At 41.1% G+C, this 21,980-nt stretch overlaps 1 protein-coding gene across 2 annotated transcripts; it reads left to right on the top strand.

The window, feature by feature from the left end:
- Window positions 1–1,000: 1,000 nt before the first annotated feature.
- On the top strand, window positions 1,001–21,088 carry LOC134205896 (protein mesh). Of its 2 annotated transcripts, XM_062681587.1 has the most exons (11): window positions 1,001–1,532; window positions 16,375–16,982; window positions 17,048–17,185; window positions 17,248–17,840; window positions 17,902–18,078; window positions 18,144–19,170; window positions 19,232–19,364; window positions 19,429–19,717; window positions 19,778–19,965; window positions 20,045–20,392; window positions 20,459–21,088. In XM_062681587.1, the coding sequence occupies exons 1-11, from the start codon at window positions 1,190–1,192 to the stop codon at window positions 20,809–20,811; spliced, it is 4,197 nt and encodes a 1,398-aa protein (XP_062537571.1). In that variant the 5' UTR covers window positions 1,001–1,189; the 3' UTR covers window positions 20,812–21,088. The 2 variants fall into 2 exon arrangements, with proteins under 2 accessions (XP_062537571.1, XP_062537570.1); XM_062681586.1 differs by having other exon boundaries at window positions 20,045–21,088.
- The last annotated feature ends 892 nt before the right edge of the window (window positions 21,089–21,980 follow it).

Raw genomic sequence — 21,980 nt, 5'->3', positions numbered from 1 at the left:
TACAACAACAAGGCATCCGAATCGTATCAATGAAGTTCACATCGTACACTGAAGCTCTTGTCAATAATAAATCTCCATCTAGATTATGAATGTCAAAATTTTGCTGCTTTTCAAGAGTTGCTGAGTAGCGCAAGGGTACAGCACCAGCCTTTAGTTCCAGAGATCAAATGTTCGCGACAGGGTTGTTACCATTTTTTTCAAATATTCCCTAAGTCGTATAAATGATCATGAAAATTCGAGAAAGTCCTTATTTAGCTTTCCACTTTAGTAGGTATATAGCGATTCGGTGCATTATATACATAATATCTTATGTGTATATGATGACCTATATCAATAGCAATAAGTATAAAAATGTTGACTGGGCATATTTTTAAATAAAACGTTTATTCATGTTTATTATAACATTTCAATTGCGAACAGCACATTACGGCGCTACAAGCCTTTTTAGAACAGTAAATAAGTTTTTGAATAATTTTATTAATTTTTTTATGGTAACCAAATTATTCCTTGAACAACTAGCAGAACAATTGAAAAATATCGAATAAGATCTACATAATTCTTAATCGCATAGCTACAAACTATTTAAAGAATTTCACAATTATGGACATGTGTATGACTCTTGAGTTGGGTTGGGCGCTTTCTCAGAAAGAACCATTGATTATCGCATGAATCACAATGTTTATGGTACATTGATATTCTCCAACGAATTACATGCCACCTGATATGGAATGAACCTGCGCTCGAAAAATCTTAGTATCAGATATACCGAACCGATTCAATTCATTTGGCTCACTTTCGAATTGGACAACGAAGTCCACCAAGCGGTATATTGTGGCTCACGGATGAACTTCCTATGGCCATCTACGCACCCCAGAATTCACCTGAATATTGCACTTGAAACAATGTCCCGATCGCTTATCTAATCTCAACCGGTTCAATTCAGCAACCTTCGGGCAGTAGACCTAGCGCGGACCACTACGAATCGCTCAGTCTACGCGCAGACAACGCCCCGAGTGGTACGAATTCGAACGGAACTCTGCACCCCGCTTGCAGATATCAAGATGTGGAAGTGATAAGATAATAGGATAAGGGGAATTAGTTCACATAGTGTTGCAGAATAAGACTAGTTGGAATTTCTTGGTGGAAATTACTAATTATAGCTATAAGGAATCGACCGAAAGTGCGAACAATGCGTTGGAAGTTGGTGGTGCTACTGTTCTGCACGGTAGCCCTGCTCGGCAGGACAATTCCGGTGAGTGCCGAGGGTGACGATGACGTCACCAGCGAAACGGATGTCGAAAACGCGAGTGAAGTCGTGGTCGAAGACCAAACCAGTGGGCAGGACGAAGAAACGGAACCAAGTGATACGATAGAGGACGAAAGTGACAACCCGGATACGCAAGTGAACGAAGATGCGGTCGAAGTGGACCCGAATGCCTCCGGCAAGGACGAATCCAAGAAAGGCCGTTATCTAAGCTACGATTACTATTCGTCCAATTTGGATACGTATGACTCGAACTACAATTGGGATGGTAAGCAAAGTAACAGCATGGCTCGGAGTTTACTTAACATAGTTTCATATTTGGTCGTGTTCACAAATTTTCATGAAACACATTTGTGAAGTTGTTCGAAGGGGTTTGATATCGGGCGTGAGTAACGGTTCGCGCCTTATCTTATCTGATGGCGATGTGCAAGGTGGTGGCTGTGGAGAAACCAAGTTGGGCTGAATGCCGGGGAATCATCATTTAACGGCTGTCGGTTGGTTGGTGGAGGTTCGTAGTATGTTAGTTTACGTGAGTCAAATCGATTAGATTACGCGCGTATTGCGCGACGACCAGCCTCGGTTTATTTGCAGCCGTTCACCTGTTATTTCGAGCCTTAGTCAAGTGAATGAGACTTTGATGTGTTCCACATTGGGCGAGCGTCGTCCCCAGTGGGCTTGCAAAGTGTTTGGCAATGTTTGAAGAATGATTAACTGGGAATATGTGGTACCTATTTAGGTATGTTGTGATATTCATTGATAAGGCATGAATGCATGAATCGATAAAATGTGAACTATAAGGAAATTGAATTGCTCTTGGTGATGAAATCCATATCGCAGGTTCACTTGTCTGTATTTGCTGAAGGTTTTATTGATTGATCGTTGAGTTGGTCATATTATAAGGTGTGTTTCACCGCATGTACCCACTAGGAGCATTTTGAGAAGGGAAACACTTTCACCTTTATAAATATACAATATCGCAACACAAGTAGTTTCCTCACTTAATATCTTCGTCAAATTCGCTTCTTCTTATTGTTCTTTATTTTAAGTTTACTATAGAAATGATCAGTGCCTCAGATTCAAACTATATGTTCGGGTTACTTTCAAAGTACGCTGTTTTTTTATTTAAAAAATGCCGTTCCGCTATTCCGCTTTCCACCTCACTGAACATATATATTCATCTCAACTGCGATCTCGTTGCTTCAATTTGCTAACATGCGTTCTCACTGCTGACAAAATCACAGAAATAAAATAATCACGTTAATAAAGTTTTGAAAAAAAAATCGTGGAATGAACATAAGAGCTATGAGACGCAGTCCAGGCGCAGTAACCCTAAATTTTTTCTTATCCAGCGAAAATTAAAAATTCAGCATCTATGATTTTATAACTGCCTATGTTACTAAAGCTGTATAACTTAAAGAATAAACGTTAAAGAATGGTCTGGTAGTCTCTCATTTTCTAAAAGAGAGGCAGAATACTCAAATGATGTTTCAATAAGCTTCAAGTAAAAAACTTTCGTTTGTTTTAGCAATAAAAAATCGGAAAATAGATTATTTTTTTCTTGAATATTACCGAAAGAACTTGACTCGTTACACCTACAAGACACTGTTGAAAATTTTGAAATTACAATGCGTAGGGTAAAGTGACAAATAGTTGATCCTCAACCAATAGTGGATCCTCCAGCCATTTTTGCATTATTACTGCACAATGTCAACATTTTACTATGAAATTCTATCGGGAGAACCTACCTTACACGGAAGAAATAAACTACCAAATAGTGAGTTCAATTTACCCAACCTCGAACATCCGTATGGGAAGCCAAAATTGAGTAATTTACTCCCATGTTAAAAAAGTACCCAACGGAAAACAGAGTGAAATAAAACTCAATTTCGACCTCAGGTAATGAAAACTCAAAATTGGCTTCCCGTATTGAACTGGCGTCGTTGGATTATTTGGCTCTTTTGTTTTTGACAACAGAAGAAAGAGTGGATGAAAGAGAAGAGACAAAATAACTCAAAAATAAGTTTAAAAAACTCAACGCTGGGTACTTTTTTTCTTCCGTGTACAGTTCTATGATTTGATTACATGCATCGGAAATGCTATGGAAAGTAAAATTAGATGATCTTTTACAATTCTATAAAAAATAAACACGAGAGTGTCCGTTGTAGGAAAAATTTGGGGAGTCCATAATAGGGAAGAAGAACGTCCCGAAACGGGACATGAAAATCAATTGAAGTGTCGACTATAGGGAAGAAATTTCCTATCATGGACATCCAGGGGGTCTACTATAGGGCGAATTCAGATTTAAAATGTTAATTTCAACGAATAACGTCGTGTATTTGAGTGTTTTATGTATGTATCGTGAAGAGGGGATGCAAAGCTTGGTGTTAGATATCAAGCAGAGTTAATATGTTGAAAATTTCTAAGCCTTATGACAGGAAGAGCGAAATTCCGCTACTAGGGGATCCACCATTGGGCATTTTACCCTATATGGAAAGCTACAAAGCAGTGGAATCAAATGAAATAGTACAACATATGATTTACGTCTTTTGGAAAGGTTAGATATTCCACTAAACAAGCTCTAAAACAATTTTCTATACAAATAATCAAAACTGTTCGCAGTGGGTTTTCGATACTGAGACTTATGTTTTGAAAATCCTGGATAGATTTCAAAACTATACTAGACCTTAACCAAAACTGATTCGCCAGGGTGAAATGATCTTGATCATTTATGAATAATTAAAAAATAAACGTTGACATCTCTGTGTATGGGTTTGATTAAATATCTGTACGACATCCCGGATTTACTTAGAACCGTTATCCAAATATGGATCGATAAGCGTACCTTAATTCAAATGATTAAGCTATCCAGGACGATGACGTCAATAGCTTTGAATAGATTCTACCGGTTGAGAAAAGCCTCAATATCCCAAGACAAACGGATTTTCGTAAAATGGTTGGCATTTTGCATATTATCATTGGAATTCTTCGATTTTGAACACAATCATGGTTTGCGCTCTCAATAGATAACGAATAACGATAAAAGAAAGGCAAAAAAAAAATCAGATAGGCAGCCCCCACAGAGAAGTGATGATTTTCTCTTTGTTTTCGCTAATTTTGTGTTGAGTACCGCACAGCTGTGTAGAACAAATTGAAATCCATCATCAGAATCTGTGCTCCCCGCGTTTGGAGCTTCTTAAAAGAAATTTACCATGGGGTATAGGGCTCTGAATCAGTTATTTATCATGACAGCTTGCGAAAAAAGTCTCTTACGATATGCTACATATCGTATATGTATACAAAGATAATAGGTGTGAGATTTTTTCATTCTCTTTCGAATTCAATCCCTGAACACAATGTTCCAAACGTGTTAATTTCAAAAATTCCTCAAATAATTACAAAAAAACATTAGAAAAATCGATCTATCATTACAATCATAATTTCATTAAAATTTGGAATACATTCCGAAGCACAAAGCATATCAGGAGCATATGAAACCTTTTTCGACTTGAAAATATTTTTTCTGGAACTTTTATCGGGTCGGGATATGACTGACAAATAAAAAATGAAAAAAACACAAATTTGTCTGACAATATGAAAGACAATACGTGAGTTATTCGTCACGAATAGAAGAAAAAAAATATTTATTTGGTACTCGACGGATCATGCGCTTGTATTACGTTTGCTACGGGCAAGTAAGTAGCCATCGGGCGACTAAATTATAATCCTTCCTGTGGTTTCTGTGGAGACGCAGAGGTAAACACGGTCTTCAAATGGCAAAACCACCTACTATTATGCCTTCCCTCTTTCTAACTAACGTTTGAAACTAAGAAAAAACTCAAAAATCAAAACTTAAAAAAAATATTATTAGCCTGGAGGATCTGACCATGAGACAAGAGATCCGTGGGATACCAGATCCGTACCGATCGAAGTGCATACCATCAATTTTGGCTAGCAAGTACAGTAAGGTCAGTTGTGACAAAAGGTATTTCATCGACGGGTCAAAATCAAATGAATCCACTGGTTTTGGTGTTTTTAATATATTTAATAGCGCCGCTTGAAAGCTTCAGAATCCTTGTTCAGTATATGTCGCGAAGCTAGCGGCTATACACTACGCATTAGAGCGAATAGTCTCTCTTCCCTCTGATAAATACTTCATTTTCACGGATATTCGTTCAATGAGGCCGGTGCAGCACTCACCGTATTTCCCGAACGAAATACAAACCACATTGAGTGCTCTATCGAATCGCTTGTACACCATCACCTTTGCATGGGTCCCTTCACATTGCTCAATTCCGGGTAATGAGAAAGTGGATTCACTTGTCAAGGTGGGCATTATGGAAGGTGATATATACGAGCGTCAAATCGCCTTTAATAAATATTTTACAATTCAAGACAAAATTTTCAAAACGACTTATCTACTTTTGTAAACAAAGATTCAAACGACGATTTGACGAATCTGATAGCTCTCCACGCAAATTAACACCATCAATAGGTAGATGAAGGCTTCCGCTACCTGCTGATGGTGTTGGTTTGCGTGGGAGAGCTATCAGATTCGTCAAATCGTCGTTTGAATCTTTGTTTACGAAAGCAGATAAGTCGTTTTGAAAATTTTGTCTTGAATTGTTCGTCGTCGGTCTTGTTCGATTGCCAAAAAAAAATGGGATGAAGGAGATTTGGGAACCCCTGGTTCAAGGGGTTGAATCTTAGTCGAGACTTCATTAAAGTTGTGTATCGTCCAATGTCCAGCCATTACTCATTGAACGCGCATTCCTATCGAATAGCAGGCTCGCAGACAGTAATCAATGCTGCTGCGGTGTAGGCTATCAAAACACCAACCACCACCACCAGATAATCTGGAACTGTCCTGAATACGGATTTGCCAGATCCAATTTATGTGTATCCCTTCGTGCCCAAGGAAAACCAGAAAATAAGAATATTAGAGATGTGCTGGGTAACTTGACCTTGACTACGTGGCCCTGGTATAGTACTTTTGAAATGTATAAATGTGTCAGTCTAACTCCCCTCTCGTTGTGCCATGTTCACCTCGTTGACATCCACTCCGCTCGGCCAAAACGCCTTGTTTGTATCTTCATAGTTTGTCCTCTGTCAGCAGTTAGAACAGCACAGCAAGGCAATGGGAAGCGTTACGTCTGTTTGTCTGTGGCGGCTCTATTGATTTAAAAGTGTATCCGTCCCCGTACTTCTTTGACATCTGACTTGGATTTGACATTTCGATTACCGGAATGTCAAACCCAAGCCAGATGTCAAAGAAGTACAGGAACGGATACACTTTTAAACCCACGGAGCCACCATTACCGTGCGCGAAAAGCTGAATACGAGAAATGCAAAAAAATTTGTTTTGAGTTTTGCAATCGATTCGTGTTTATATTTATGGACAGCCGAGTTTATATTTATGGAAAGATGGAACATTTCGTTGGGAAAGTTGAACAAATGAAACAATATTACGTTTGCAAGTGTTGTGAAAAAGAATCATCAAGTTCGAGCTGAAATCAATCTAGAAGGCTATGCTGCAATCAACTAAATGATTGACAGTTGAGTAACAAGTAAACAACCCGAGCAAGATCGGGAGGTTCGACTACACTCAGAATAATCTGCACGTAATATATATGTGTACACTAATACATAGTGATTAGCTAACTACGCACTTGTGATTAGTTTGTTCGACTTATAAAAATCATTTTGCGCTAATGAAATGTATGTGCGGCTGCTCATGATATATATTAGAGTAGAGTGGGGCAAGAGTATGCACTTAGTTTTCAATCGATCATGTGGCCCTTATAAAGCAAGCTTCTGCATATCAAATCAGTGTCGATGATTCATAAACTCTTCCTTTATGTTACCCAGTGGAACAAGAAATTGAAATTATTCAGATTCGGTTTAGTAGAACCCTAATTGCAAGACAAATGAAAAACGCACTCTTACCCCACCGGTGGGGTAAAAGTGCGCATCGGGTGGGGTAAGAGTACGCATTTATCCAATCATGTGCTTTAAGTATATATTAACACAAATAAGAGTTAATAGCATTTAATTGATGTTTAATGAGCATATATTAGGGAATGTTTAAAGATTACGTAACTCTTAAAGGGGGAGGGGGTCCTAAAAATGTGCACTTTCATACGAAAAACCATTGTTTTTTATATATACAAAAAACTACAGAGGTAAAAATATATATCAGGTTTCACGTGGCGTATACAAAGGAATTTTCCTTAAAGAAAGTCCACCAATAACATAACGTAAAATTTGGCTTTTTTATCAGCCCTCCTCCTATCTTACACTTTTTGTATGAATCTTCTAAAAATTATATGGATCGTGATACATCTCGCAACCCCTCCCAGCTAAACGTTGCGTAATTTATGAATGTTTCTTTTGATTAAATGAAATTATCATTTAGATGAAATTGTGTTTTCGTACTATGTTTAGGTGTACAACAAGTCCTAGTACAATTTCATTATTTCGCTTCAGTGCTTTGTTCGCTAAGTCCCTTGTAACACCGAATTACTTATCCTAAAAACTTGTTATAATTTCGAATTCTGTCCCTTTTTTCTTAGTTGTTGGTCTTTACGCTTTGGAAGAAGTCTTATTTTGGCCGGAGATACGGGTTTGACATCAGAACTTGAAGATTCATATGCGTACTCTTGCCCCACCGGTCCCTGCGTACTTTTACCCCACAGTCCCAAAAATTATTCAAGTAATGGTGTTGTCTTCTTGGCAAACCAACCGGATTGGTGTTCTGTACCATAAAGTACTCTATACAATAGGTTATCGAAATGGTATAATGTTCACCTGATTGAACGTATATATGGTAATGAAATACTAATTGCGGAAATCCAATTATTTTTAGCAAAATGACCAAAAAGTTATCTAACTCCATATATCCCTTGTTGTTTATTCAAATCGTTAACAATTACACATGATAATAGTTGGCCAGAATACCTGTCAAACTGATGCAGTACTGCTGGTTTATCTTTTTATTACTTCAAAAAATTGTAAACGTACTCTTACCCCACGCGCACTCTTGCCCCACTCTACTCTACACTAATTTGTTTAAGTGCGTTCTGGAGTAGTGGATTTAAGTCCCACCGGCACCCAAATCTTTTTTTTCACAGTATCTTCTAAAAATATTTACCTTCTAAGGATAACGGATAACTCAATTATGGATATATGCACTATAGGGGTCGTACACTAATTACGTAAGCACTTATGGGGGAGGGGGTGTCTGCCATTTTCTTACGCTCCATATAAATAAAAAAATATGTAGGGGAACGGTTCGGCACTTCATCCCATAGCTCCTATTTCCATCTCATCAAAAACAAAGCAATGAAAATGAATTTGGTTTGTTTCTTATTTTTGTGATTTTTTTCACCAGTGAGCACGCGTGTTAGCAAAAAGAAGCGACGAGATTGGTGCTGTATTTCTTTGTTTTGCGATGAGATGAATATATGTTCATTGAGATGGAAAACGGAACAGTTCCCCTATATGGGAAACATCTTACATGGGGGGAAAGAGGGTTGATTCCGGAAAAAATACTTACGTAATTAGTGTAACAGGTTCAGCAAACATTCTGAATTGCTGATAACTTTTGAAAAAAGTTATTTGGTAAACTTGAATGACAATACGAAATTACATTTCGTATCGTCAGACAAATTTGCTAGCTTAGTTTTGAGTCTACTTTTGACTGACTACACATATCAATGGTTGACACTCCATGATGAACCAGAATCATAGAAATTGCACAAAAATCTCAGTGTGCAAGTTTCAGTGACTCAAATGTGACTGAAATAAAAACTCTAAAAAATTAGAGAAGTAAGAGCTTTGAAGGCATCCAATATATTACATTATGGAACATAAAATGCTGTATTGATCTCATGGGATAACATTTTTTATTGGCAAACATTTTTAATTCTTTGACTCATTTCTGGTTCGCTTAGTAGAAAACTAAAATCAAAAAATATAAGAAGGGCTGAAATATAGTTTTGGACTGATATTCGCCAAATTTTGGGAGAGCATCAATCTCATTGTTCAGGCCGGTTCACACTGCAGCACTGTTTTGATTTTCAAAAAAATATAATTCTTCTATATAAGGGAACTGTTCCGTTTTCCATCTCAATGAACATATATTCATCTCATCACAAAACAAAGAAATACAGCACCAATCTCGTCGCTTCTTTTTGCTAACACGCGTGCTCACTGGTGAAAAAAATCACAAAAATAAGAAACAAGCCAAATTCATTCTCATTGCTTTGTTTTTGATGAGATGGAAATAGGAGCTATGGGATGAAGTGCCGAACCGTTCCCCTACATCAAGGGCCTCATACGCCTGTCACTGGCGAACAAAGCTCGTGTACTCTGCATCGAAGCTTAGAACCGGTGTTAGGGCGCAATCGTTAATGCGAACCTATGCGAACATTTTTATATTCGGTTAGTTACTGCAAATAAATTCTTTTTTGAGTCCCTAGAATCAAGGAGGTATCTCAAGCATACCACATCGTTATATTGCTGCATAATTGTGTGTTTAATTTTGATAAAATGTCGAAAACAAAAGTGTGCATAAAAATTGACTCGCCATAACAAAAAGGTGGTAGAGAATTAACACTGTTGTTTACAGTTCAGAACCAAATCCAGATGTCGCACATGTTGGGGTAGGGATTCAGTGCTCCGCCTTCTCCCCCTGATATATATAATTCTATATAATTCTTTGTCAAAGTAGACTTTAATTAAGTCAAATAATCGACTGCGACAATAAAATGAGTTAATTTGTTTGTTGGGAAACTTTAAAAGCAGAAGAATGTTGGTTTAGGATATGTGCAAAATCTTGACAAACTGTTAATAGACATGTAGTTCTAAGTGATGCCATTTGATTCCGTTCACCCTTTAACTAAGATTTCAAAAACTGTTATTTTCGCTCACTTGATACATATCTCCCTTGGAAAATGGGGTGCCGACAACCGAAATCAGCAACTATTTTGAAAAGTTAAAATAAAAGATTAACTACACAAACTACTGTAGCATTCAATATGAAATGATCAAATAGAGTAAATTCACTTTGAGGGGGGGTCCCGTAGCGTAGTTGGCTACACGTTCGCCTCATAAGCGAATGGTCATGGGTTCGATTCCCAGCCCCTTCACCAAACCCTTGTCAGTTGCCAGAAGCGCAGTCGTCCGTACGGTGGCGTTTTGGGGAACGCGCCTCACCGAAACGGCTGTCTGATGACGACTGGCAAAACTGTTCTTCTCGGAGGCATTCCTCCAACGTTCTTCGATTAATGGCAACCGAGCAAAGCAACGATCACTGGATTCACCACATGGACAAATGAACACAATGGACTCACGATGATATGGACTGGCAACGACAACAATAACAAATTATGGACATCTAAAAATAGATTCTGTGTGGACTCTGTACAGCAGAGTACCACAGTAGATCACGGCACAGTAGCGGTTAAGAACACAGAGTGCCTACCAAATAAATATACGAATAAAAAAAAAAAAAAAAAGTAAATTCACTTTGTATAGAAGCAACAAATTTGCCTTTTCAATCCTTTTTATTTCGTTTTATAACACTAAGTAAAAAAAAACTTCGAAGTAGGTTTTCACTTGACAAAAAAAAAATTCTTTAACGAAACATAGGCATCTGTTTGGATGGATAGTCGACACAAAAATAACGTGCTTATTTAGCGCATGCATGACATATGTTAAAACGTCCATATCTGTTTTCTGTCAAAAGTTACCTTGGGGTGCCGACAACCGATCACATTCCCCTAATGATAAACTTATTCAGTTATCAAAAACCGACATCAAAATTAGTCTTCCAGTTGCTCTCATTGGCAGCAAAAATAATTTTCAATTTGATGAAAACGACCAAAAGGATTCCACCCTAAGTAATCAAAATCAGTAATTCAACAACATCAAAACAAATTATCGATTTGATCTCAAGCTTTGCTCGGGTATTGACTTCCCAGAAGATGTGGGTGTAGTTGAACATGTACCGAAACTTGAAGTTGTGTAAAAGTCCTGGGTCAAAAACAATTTGTGTGACCAGAATATATCAAAACTACCTGCCAATGTATGTTCTAGGAGATGTAATTGTAATAAATTATTAGATATCACATCGAAGCTTTGAGAGAAGGAAAAGGCTTTTTCAACAGCTATCCCCGAACTATCTCACGGTGTTTTTTAGCTTCCATTGGATGTGATGAATACGGTTGAATACATTTCGGAACTAAATGACGAGTGACGAAAACGAAAAAATTTCACAGCTGAAGATCGCAAGCTTCGAACTCAAGGGCAGTTTGGGTGGCCTAGGTGGTTCAAAGATAATTGGGGTTATTGTATATTACGGTAACTCTACATTTGAGTAAATATCTAAGTTTGAAGCAGCACTGTCTCTAATAATGTAACGCATATTTTCAATTTTCGAACAGCAGCAATTTGCACTTTTTGAAGGCCGTTGTAGTAATTATCTGATGTAGACTAGAGCAGGATAACCTGAGTTTGAAACCTGGCCTATATATCTTCATGATTCTAGATCTGACGACCTATACTTGAAAGCGTACTGCATGGCCATCGGTGCATTGAAATGCAGATAGATTGATATAACATATCTTAACTGGTATCTAAGGAACAGTTGGGAAAAGTTTTGATATATGCCGAAACCATTTTGAATGCCGTTACTGCGTAGATCTTACGTGCTCAACTCCAGAGCGTTTCGCGAGTTCTAAAATATCACACTGAGCATAATTGGAAAGTCCATTTCTCGACCATTTTTCTTGTCCCGGGATTCGGAATCGCATCAGTATTGTTTTGTAATATTAGGTAAAATTCAATTTCAATTCAATAACAATTTTATCCCACAGCTCGAAGTTATTCCCAATGGTGACTTAGCCCTAATGTTTAAAACTAAAAAAAAACAATTTAACACTAAGTTAATGAAAGTTTCATAAGGGTTTACTGTTCAGCAAAAATTGATAGAAATATCGGCGCATGCGCAAGGTCTGTCGAGGAATAGTAATCGAAATACATAAGTGGCACCATGCTGTTGTTGATTCGGTACATTGAGTAGTTTCGTAGCGCTCTCGGACGAATGTTAAAGTTTATTTGATCCAGGATAGAACAATGCAGCCCTGCAAAATGTCCGCAATTAGAAGAGCCCGTCTGGAGTCTCTAAGTTGACGAAGGAGCTGTCAAAAGTAATTTGCGCAGTAGTTAGTATCGTAAAAAATCGGCTCTGCACAGATTCAATTCGGTCTGCTCCATTGAGATAGATTAGATTCCACATCGCGGATCAGTATTCTAAAATAGAACGTACGTATCGAGATGCAGTAGAAGGACAGAAAATGTCAGTAAAGTACTACGGTTCTGGAGGCTTTGTCCGCTATGGTCGTAAAAAGGAATTGATGAACATTTTGAGCATGAGCATTATGATCGCATAATTCGTAGTCGCTACTCCGTGATTGACAATAAATGGGGCTTGAGACTAGCTACTATTATCAATGTACACGTTTCGAGGGCTCAAATATTTAAAAATAACGGCGTTGGCCACGTCCTTACGGTCATATAGGAAGGGAAGGATTATTAGTCCGACTCTCGTTGCTACTAGAAACCGAGTATACCTCTGCATCTCCACGACCATCTTGGGATACGATATCGTTTTAGTTACAAGGATAATTTATCTGGATTCACTTCGGTTAGTGATGCGATCTATGGGATGGGAAATAACACTAATTCCACAGACAAACAGACATAACACCGCCGTTCACTGATTTACTGGTCAATTCAAATAATCATTAGTTGGTCAATCGATCACTCGTGCCGCGCGCATCGTTTTTGCTCGAGTTTGACGTTTGCTCACTACCGGCATCAGGTTCGTGATTTTCCCAAATAACTGAAACCAACACTGCCGCTAACAGCAAGTCGAGCACATCTTGCGGTTAGCGGCAGAACAGATGTAGTTAGTGTTTGAACGACGATGAATTTGAGGAGTAAATGTTCAATGTGTTATGTCTGTTTGTCTGTGCTAATTCGCTGTCTCGCGACGAGAAAAAGGTTAAACCATGCACGCCCGGTGGCATATGAAAACTGAGGAGAATCGCGTTTTGGACGACCGAACGGACGCGCAGCACTCTGTACTTACTTGCCCGATAGCTACTGCAAACTATGGAAGATCGCACTTGTCTCGACCGGAGCAAAGCGCAATACAAGCGCATGATCCACCGAATATCAAACAGATATTCTTTCTTCTGCTCGCGACGACTAAAACACGCACTGTACTTACTTTCCTGAAAACTATTCAACGGAATTGTTGAACATTTTGCCGGATTTACCAGCATTCGGTTGATAATAATGCATCATTTTGAAAATCATAGAAGGATAGAGGATCTTAAGATCGTCCGCGTAAGAAAGTCGTGAATACTCTATAGCATAATTCGTATCATTAAAGTACAGTCAAATAAATCAAGGGTCCTAGGTGGCTTCTTTGTGGTACTGCTGATGAGGTTGGAAAATCGTCTGATGAGCATTCTCCGATGGAAGAAGGCCAAACCTTTAAAGTTTCGCGATTGCGATAGAGTGATTTAGCTTATCGTATACAGCAGATAAGTCAGTGTATATAACATACGGTTTGAACCTGTGTTGATTGTCGCTTAAGTATGGTTTGCAGTGAGATTGCAGGGGCTTCATGATTACAGGGTCGAACAGTTTCGAAACTGTACTCAGCGACGCAATTCTCCGATAATTATCTACGTCTTGCTTATTTCCTTTTTTGTGAACAGGAAACATGCAAGCAGTCTTCCAGTCCAGCATGAAGCTAAACAGACGATTGATATTGAGAGGCTAAGCAAAATCAATAGTTAGGACAGTAAATTTGCTTCTTTGGGAATGCTGTATGAATGCCGTCAGAGGCAGGGTTCAATGGCGACTTAAGCTAAGTCGCGGCAATGCATGTACTTGAACTTGATACAATTTTGATTTCATGATGTATATCACTTAACACGCCGAATACCGGGATCAAATTTGAAGGAAACTTAAAATTCAAATAGCTATAACTCAGCAGCCCGTTGACCGATTTTCAAAATTATTTTATTGATATTTTACCCATCAAATGTAGTTTCATGATACTGGTGCTTTGCGTTTATAGGAGCGCTCGGTTTTTCCCCTAGAAAGTCGTGAGTCAGGACGCTGACAATTACTCAATTTAGCATAGTTCTCTACCATTCGATAAGGAAATGCCAAATAAACTTTCTGAACATCCCTAGGTACCTTTGGGAGTGTCTACTATGTTGGAAAACAAAACAAAACAGCGCTCAAAATGACTATATTTCAGCTATTTCTCAAACAGCATTTTTTCATAAATGTGTTCAAAAACTATTCCTGAGGATAACGTATTACAAAGAAAATCCAGAAAATTCAGATCAATTGATTTACCACGTCAACTACGTTCTGTAACACATCAACGTCAGCCCATCAATCCAACACATGTCCGTTGAGCCTATGGGTCTAACTTGCAATTCAATCATGCCTAAATCATGGGTTCTAAGTGCTCCAAACTGTTCCGGAGTTTAGATCAATTGGTCTACCAGGTCAACTACGCCATGCACCACAACGACTTCGACCTATCACACAGAACATGGAGGTGGTGAATGAACCACGAGTTTTTTTTAGCTATATCCATCGTTCACACCGCAAAAATCGGAAGACTGCGGTGAGCCGGACACGTGGGCCGAATGGCGGACAATAACTCGGTGAAATTGGTTCTCGACAACGATCCGACAGGTACAAGAAGGCGAGGTGAGCAGCGAGCAAGACAAATCGATCTGGTGGAAGACGATTTGTGGATTTTCCGCAGACTGCGTGGCTAGCGACGTGCAGCCCTGGACCGAGTTGAATGAAGAAGTCCACCCGGAGCCGACGTCCTCTTCCATTTTCTTTCGTCCATATTACATTTACGTATAGGAGGTTACGGTTAGCCAGTCAAAGTTTACGATAAGATTCATTCATTTAGTTTACTGTTTTAAAGGCACGAAAGCTTCTTCGACTGATTTGCGATCTACACCAATGATATGATGATTCATTCATCGATGGATCGACTGTAATTTAAATATCTCGGGATTTTCTTGGCATGCAGTCTTGATTCCAGAGTCAAAACAGGGTTTTACTACTGTCCGACGTTTCGGCAATTGTATTTTGCCTTCTTACAAATACAACGTATACGCATGTTGTTGATCGTTTTGTAAACATCCACGCGTCGTTCCCTCTGCCACCGAGAGCAGTTTATCATCATGGTCCAATGCACCGAGTTCATCATTGACGTTTGAGCGGTGCGCTGTTTACTAAGAATGAATACTTTTTCATTCATTGAGTTCATTCAAGTGTTCATTTTTAGTAAACAGCGCACCGCTCAAACGTCATTGTTTTCATTCGGTGCATTGGACCATACCCCCGTTTCTCATGCCCCGCCCTGTGGTGTTTTTTCTTTTCTGCCCTTAGATCTTTGTACCGATCTTTGTTTTGGCGTGTAGCCACTACGAGCACGCAGTTCCTGGTGTGAATTTTGTTCAATCCTGCTTTCTCAATAATATTTTAAGGGTTTAATTGTTCATTTTTCGGTAAGCCACCTTTCAAAACAGCAATATCTAGCTAAGTAATGCCGTCTTAAGACTAACTGACGTGGATACGCATTGCATGCCGACTGATTGTTCCAACATTTCAAGCAAGGCCAGGATTCAATTCAGCTGGCATTGAACATAATGCATACAGAATGATTAGGAATTTATGCAAAGCCTATCATATTTTAAAACCAGGATTGTTTATACGGATTTCAGACTATACAGAATTTAATTATGCACAAAAAATGGTTTGAATTATTTTAAAGCAACTGAGTGATAAACGTCAGGAATGCCATTTCGCAGAATAAGCCTCCCAATCCAATAATCTCAGGTGACGCACAATAACATTACTCATATCATTTTCACCATCACTACCCGTTTGTTATCAATACTCAGTGATAACGGTTCGTGGAAAAAACGCTTTATCCACGAATGTCAACAGAAACTATCGCATACTTATAAACATGACTCATTGTTCCTTCCCGCTAGATACTATGAATCGCGAGCAACCAAACATTCCACCCAATTTCCAAAACGATGAATCCGCCTACTCCATCACCCCGGCCCGACTGGCCCAGATCAGGCGTAACTTCCTCTACCCGTTCTACGACCGGGGAGGTCCGGAGAACATCGGCGACTACCAGCGAGACATCCACGCCTCCATGCCCCAGGTGCACAAAAACTTCAACTTCCAGTTGCCGTTCTACGGTTTCCGGTTCAACTACACCCGCGTCTCGATGAACGGATTTCTGGAGTTTTCGGATCCACCGGAGCACTACACCTACCCGCTGTCCTTCCCGATCAAGGACTGGCCCCGGCGGAACGATCCGTCCTTCATCGGAATCTTCTTCAGCAGGTGCCGTATCGGGCGGATCTACGATACGGATGTGGACCAGCGGCAGCCCGGTGTGTACTTCCGGATGGAGCGCGATCTGGAAACGAGAACCGATCGGCCGGGAGTGGAGATGCGCGAGCGCGTGATGTGGGATATTCGGGAGGGCGTGGTCGGGTCGGATACGTTCGTTCCGAAGCATATGGTCATTACGACGTGGAAGAATATGAGCTTTGCCGGTGGTATCGATAACTCGCTGTTTAAGGTAAGGCTCTATTTTGGAGTGTAGGAACAGATTTTTTTAATTAACGGTTGTGTTTTCTTGGGTAGACAAATACTTTCCAGATGATCCTGGCCACGGATGAAGTTTACACCTACGCCATCTTTAACTACGGTATTATCAATTGGTCATCGCATACGGAAGCAGGTGGTGATACAACTGGTGGAGAAGGAGGTGTTCCAGCTTACGTGAGTTCTTTAATCCACGTTTGACCGTTCATGTGGTTCTAACGTTCCTTTAATTCCAATAGATCGGATTCAACGCAGGAAACGGAACACAAGCATACGAATACAAACCCTACAGTCAGGCTTCGGTCCTTCGAGATTTGACGGGTCGTGGTTGGGCAAACGGCTTCCCTGGACGACATATCTTCCGTATTGACGAGCGGATCATGCTGGGGACTTGCAATAAGGATATCGACGCGGCCCATCTGCCTCTAGTGTTTGCACCGGAGTCTGGTAACATGCTGGGTGGAACGGTTGTCAACATCACCGGACCATGCTTCTTGTCAAACAGCACCCGTATCGCCTGTCGGTTCGATACGGAAGAGGTCATCGGAACAGTAGTTGATACGAACCGCGCCATTTGTGTACAGCCCTTCCTCAAAGCGCAAGGCTACATCCGCTTCGAAATCTCCATCGGAACGGAGCGATTCAAGTGGCGAGGACGATACTTTGTGGAAACACCTGCCACGGCAACGGATCGAATCTTCTTCGAGTCTGACGACGTGCACCGGAGGAATCCTTCGGAGATTCGCATCACCTGGAATCGGTACAATTTGACGACCAACTTGAATGCAAACGTTCAGATATCGCTGTGGGGCTACCGGGAAGCAACAATTCGGTTCGTTAACGACGATAATCCAAGTTTTTGAAAAACGTATAAACATTCGATTTTTTTCCAGCCCGGAGTTAGAATACATCGATATGATTGAACCTCAGATGACCAATACAGGAGTTTATACAATCTCCCCAGCGAATTTCCGACTGCGCGATAACCCACGCACTGTGGACATGCAATTCGGCTTCATCCAGATCAATCTGACCAATCCTCAACAGTTCAACGGCCTGAGTGTTTCTCCGTAATTATTCTCCATACAATGCTTACTGGTGTAGTCTTGTCTAATCCATTATCCTATTTCCGCAGAATTCTTTGGTCCAAACCAATCCCTCTGGGTTGGTATTTCGGTCCTCAATGGGAACGAATCCATGGTCGCAACTGGCCACGAGCCCTTTGCGATAACTGGCTTCTGACAGATCGTTTCCTTCGGAACTTCGCCCACGAGCTTCCACTTTGTCCTTGCACTATGGAACATGCCACCTACGATAAGGGGCGGTTCCTACCCGATCCGGATTGCGATCGTGACACAAATCCTACCTGTTTACATCACCGAGGAGCGATCCATTGCGTAAGATCCGGTCAACCGTCTGCGCAAGGATCGGAACAGCAGTGTTGTTACGACCGAAACGGATATCTGATGCTTTCGTACGATCAGATGTGGGGATCCAGGCCTCGTCGCAATCACAACATCGGTCAGATGCCTTGGAACGAAGCCAACAAGGTTCCAACTCTGTCCACCTGGTTCCACGACGTCCGTCCGTACTATTCCTGTTGCATGTGGCAAGATGAGCAGGCCGTGGGTTGCGAAACGTTCCGTTTCGAGCGGCGACCTTCTCAGGATTGCATCGCGTATCAGTCCCCGGGAGTGGCCGCCATCTTCGGCGATCCACACATCGTCACATTCGATGGACTGCAGTACACGTTCAACGGAATGGGTGAATTCGTACTGCTGCGAGGCAACAATGGGCGTGAGCGGATCGACGTTCAGGGACGCTTCGAGCAGGTGGCTCGCAACATCCACGGACAGGTAATGGCAACGCAGCTAACTTCGGTCGCTGCCCGTGGTAATACTTCAACGGTTATCGAGGTTCGGCTACGCCCACGTGATGCCCAGTGGCGCTACCGATTGGACGTGTTTGCTGATGAGCGCCGAATTTACTTCGATCGTCAAAGCTTGAAGTTCCAGCACTTCCACGGAGTTACGGTCTACACGCCGACATACATTCTGAATCAGTCTGAGGTGGTGATCATGTTCTCGTCCGGAGTTGGTGTGGAAGTCGTCGAGAACAATGGATTCATGACGGCAAGAGTTTATACGCCTTGGAGTTTCATAGTAAGTTGAGGAGAGCGACAAACCGTAATATGAAATGACTAACGACGATTCGGAATTTCAGAACAAAACGAGAGGCCTATTTGGGAACTGGAGTTGGGATATGGCGGATGACTTGGTACGGCCGGATAATGTGGTCATATCATCAGCCAATCTAAACGATTTCAGAGATATTCACAACAACTTCGGATTGCATTGTAAGAAAAGGCTGCCCCTATTGGTGGACATTCAAAAGTTAATTTTGTCAATTCTGTTTTGCAGGGATGTTATCGGATCGAGAAGTAGAGAACGTGGGGAAGGCACTGTTTACGAGGGAATTCGGTAGAACGTCCAGTTATTATGCAAACTCATCGTTCGTGCCAGAGTTCCGTAGAGAACCGTCAGTGTTCTTACCTCCAAACAGAACACACGATATAGAGCGAGCGAGTGAGTTATGCGGGGAGAGTTATCAATGTCGGTACGATTTTGGAATGACTCTTAATCGAGAGATGGCGCACTTTACCAAAAATTACCATGCTAGCGCGATCAATATACAGTCCACGAATAACGAGTAAGTAAAAAGACAATATTGTACGAAGGATTCTGTTATAACATCGTTCTATGCCTTCAGACGAATAATATCTTGTGGCATCCTGGAAACACCTCGTTTCGGACGAAAATCCAACTTTATGTTCACTCCTGGTGCCCGAGTATCCTTCGAATGCAACGAAGGATTCGTTCTCATTGGAGATACTCGTCGCGTTTGCCGAGAGGATGGACAGTGGGACGTTCCAGAGTACGGATACACTGAATGTCTACGTAAGTATCGTTGCCCGTCGCTTAAAATCCTGTCAAGGCCCCGCGCGTCTACTAACGTTAGATTTCTTCGCACATCTAGGCGCTGTGTTCTACACCCGCCGAACCGCTTGGATTACCATCGGCATTGTTCTCGCTGTGATGTTGCCTCTGATTATGTGTATCGTTTGCGGAGTTTACTGCTTCCGCAAGCGCAAGTTGAAGGAGGATCCGGATTGGCGCATGCCAATCCCATCTCGTTCGGCTTCTCGGACCACACTTCGCAACTTGGCCAGCGATGGAAGTGAGTACGACGATAACACGATCAAGAAGGTGCGTCGATACGACGCCACTTACAAGACGCACGAACCTCTAGCTGGCAAACCGGAAATTCAGTTCGAACCCAAGAAGATGGACCTGGATGAAGAAGACATAACATCCTCGGAAGGAGGTGAATATAGAGATAAAGTTGTTAATGATTTCCAATATAAGAACATGGCTGATCAAAAACAACTAGGTCGCCGTCGAATGATGAACGATGCGGAAGACGATGCACCAAACGGACAATTGATGTTCAACGACGAAGCCTATCCACCGCCGCCGAATGATTCTCCAACGCAACCCTACGGAGCGTACAGCCCAACGTTTAGCGGTATCGATCGCAACAGCAGTTTCGCCACCGAAGACAATTCGCCTGTCAATCAGAGAAGACCAGGACCCTTCCCTAATGGAAGCTTCCAACAGCAACCTTCCACGTCGGGAACGTTCTTCGGTAGTGGGGTTACACCGGCAGCCGACCAAACCGGTCAACCACTTAACCAAAATGTCGGAGTTCCTGTCCGAATGGACAGCCGATCCACGGAAGTTTAATTCCTAAATCCCATCTAACCTCAACCATCCGATAGAATTCAGGTATTCTACACGACATCACAATTTTGTCATAGTTTATTTTTACATCGAACTCTAGCCATACTTTTGAGACTCTCCATTAGGCGCGCAACGTAGAAGCACAAAATAGATAACAGTCAGACGACAATGTTTTTTTTTCTCTAGCGATAAGTCCACCAAGTGTGTGTATTTAGTGATAAGCAACAATCAAAAGTGGTGAAATCAATAAAGATATCAGTTTCAATGTAACTCCACGGTACCAATTTATGTTCCACCCTGTCGCTTTTTTTTCTGCAACACACAGCGTCGACAATGCCCAATGGTCGTCGTCCCCCCACTTCCTAACTGTGCAAATGTTAGCGTTTCGCAAACACCAACCGAATAAACTTTCTCAAACCCTCATCCCCAACAGGTGCACAGGAGTACAGCGCCCGGACCGCCGGACTCACGGTGACCCTTATCTTGGTGTTGCTCATTCCGTTGGCACTGATCGGGCTGCTTATCTGTCGCGGTTTGCTGCAAAGCAAGATGTCACAGGAGAATGACTTGAAGTGAGCGTCGCCCGTCGCGGCGGCGGCGGCAGTAAATAAGGGCGCGGGTGTTTCTGCTGTGCCACTTGTGATGGATGGATCCAATGTGATAAAATGCCGATGTAGATTTAGTATGTGCGGGTGATAAATGAAGCGAATGAATATGAAACATTAAAGTATTTATCCTGATCTAAAAGATCATTAGACATAGTGTGAGTGTTTGAAATTATTTTTATACAACCAAGTTGTACCGAAAGGCAATCATTTTACTCCAAGAATAAACTTTTAATAGAAAGCTCGGAGATCCAAAGTGTTATAACCGTTATAACCAACTCACTTAGGTTGATGAAGTGTGCAAATGTCCATCTGCCCGTGTGTATGTGTGTACACAAGAGGTAAAATAAAAAAAACATTATCAAACTTTTCAACAAGTTGCACTGGACTGAAGGAAAAGCCTATGTAACTGTTTATCACTATAAAGTTTGATAACGACAGGCTATTGTAGTATGTATATGAGCTAGCATCGACCCCGATGGAAAAGGCGGTGGTCAGATGAATAAAAGACCCCGATAGAAAAGGTGGTCGTCAATAGACTGTGGAACCACGATGAAAAAAGACGGT

Source organism: Armigeres subalbatus, chromosome 1 (genome assembly GCF_024139115.2).
Source record: "Armigeres subalbatus isolate Guangzhou_Male chromosome 1, GZ_Asu_2, whole genome shotgun sequence".
NCBI classification, from domain to species: Eukaryota; Metazoa; Arthropoda; class Insecta; order Diptera; family Culicidae; genus Armigeres; species Armigeres subalbatus.
Note: the sequence above shows the minus strand (reverse complement) of the source record. Positions and strands in the feature narration are given on the sequence as shown.

Coding starts and splice junctions, on each gene's coding strand:
- LOC134205896 (XM_062681586.1), top strand. CDS start 1,190: ATGCGTTGGAAGTTGGTGGTGCTACTGTTCTGCACGGTAGCCCTGCTC. Junction 16,983..17,047: donor TCGATAACTCGCTGTTTAAG/GTAAGGCTCTAT, acceptor TTTCTTGGGTAG/ACAAATACTTTCCAGATGAT. Junction 18,079..18,143: donor AACGGCCTGAGTGTTTCTCC/GTAATTATTCTC, acceptor CTATTTCCGCAG/AATTCTTTGGTCCAAACCAA.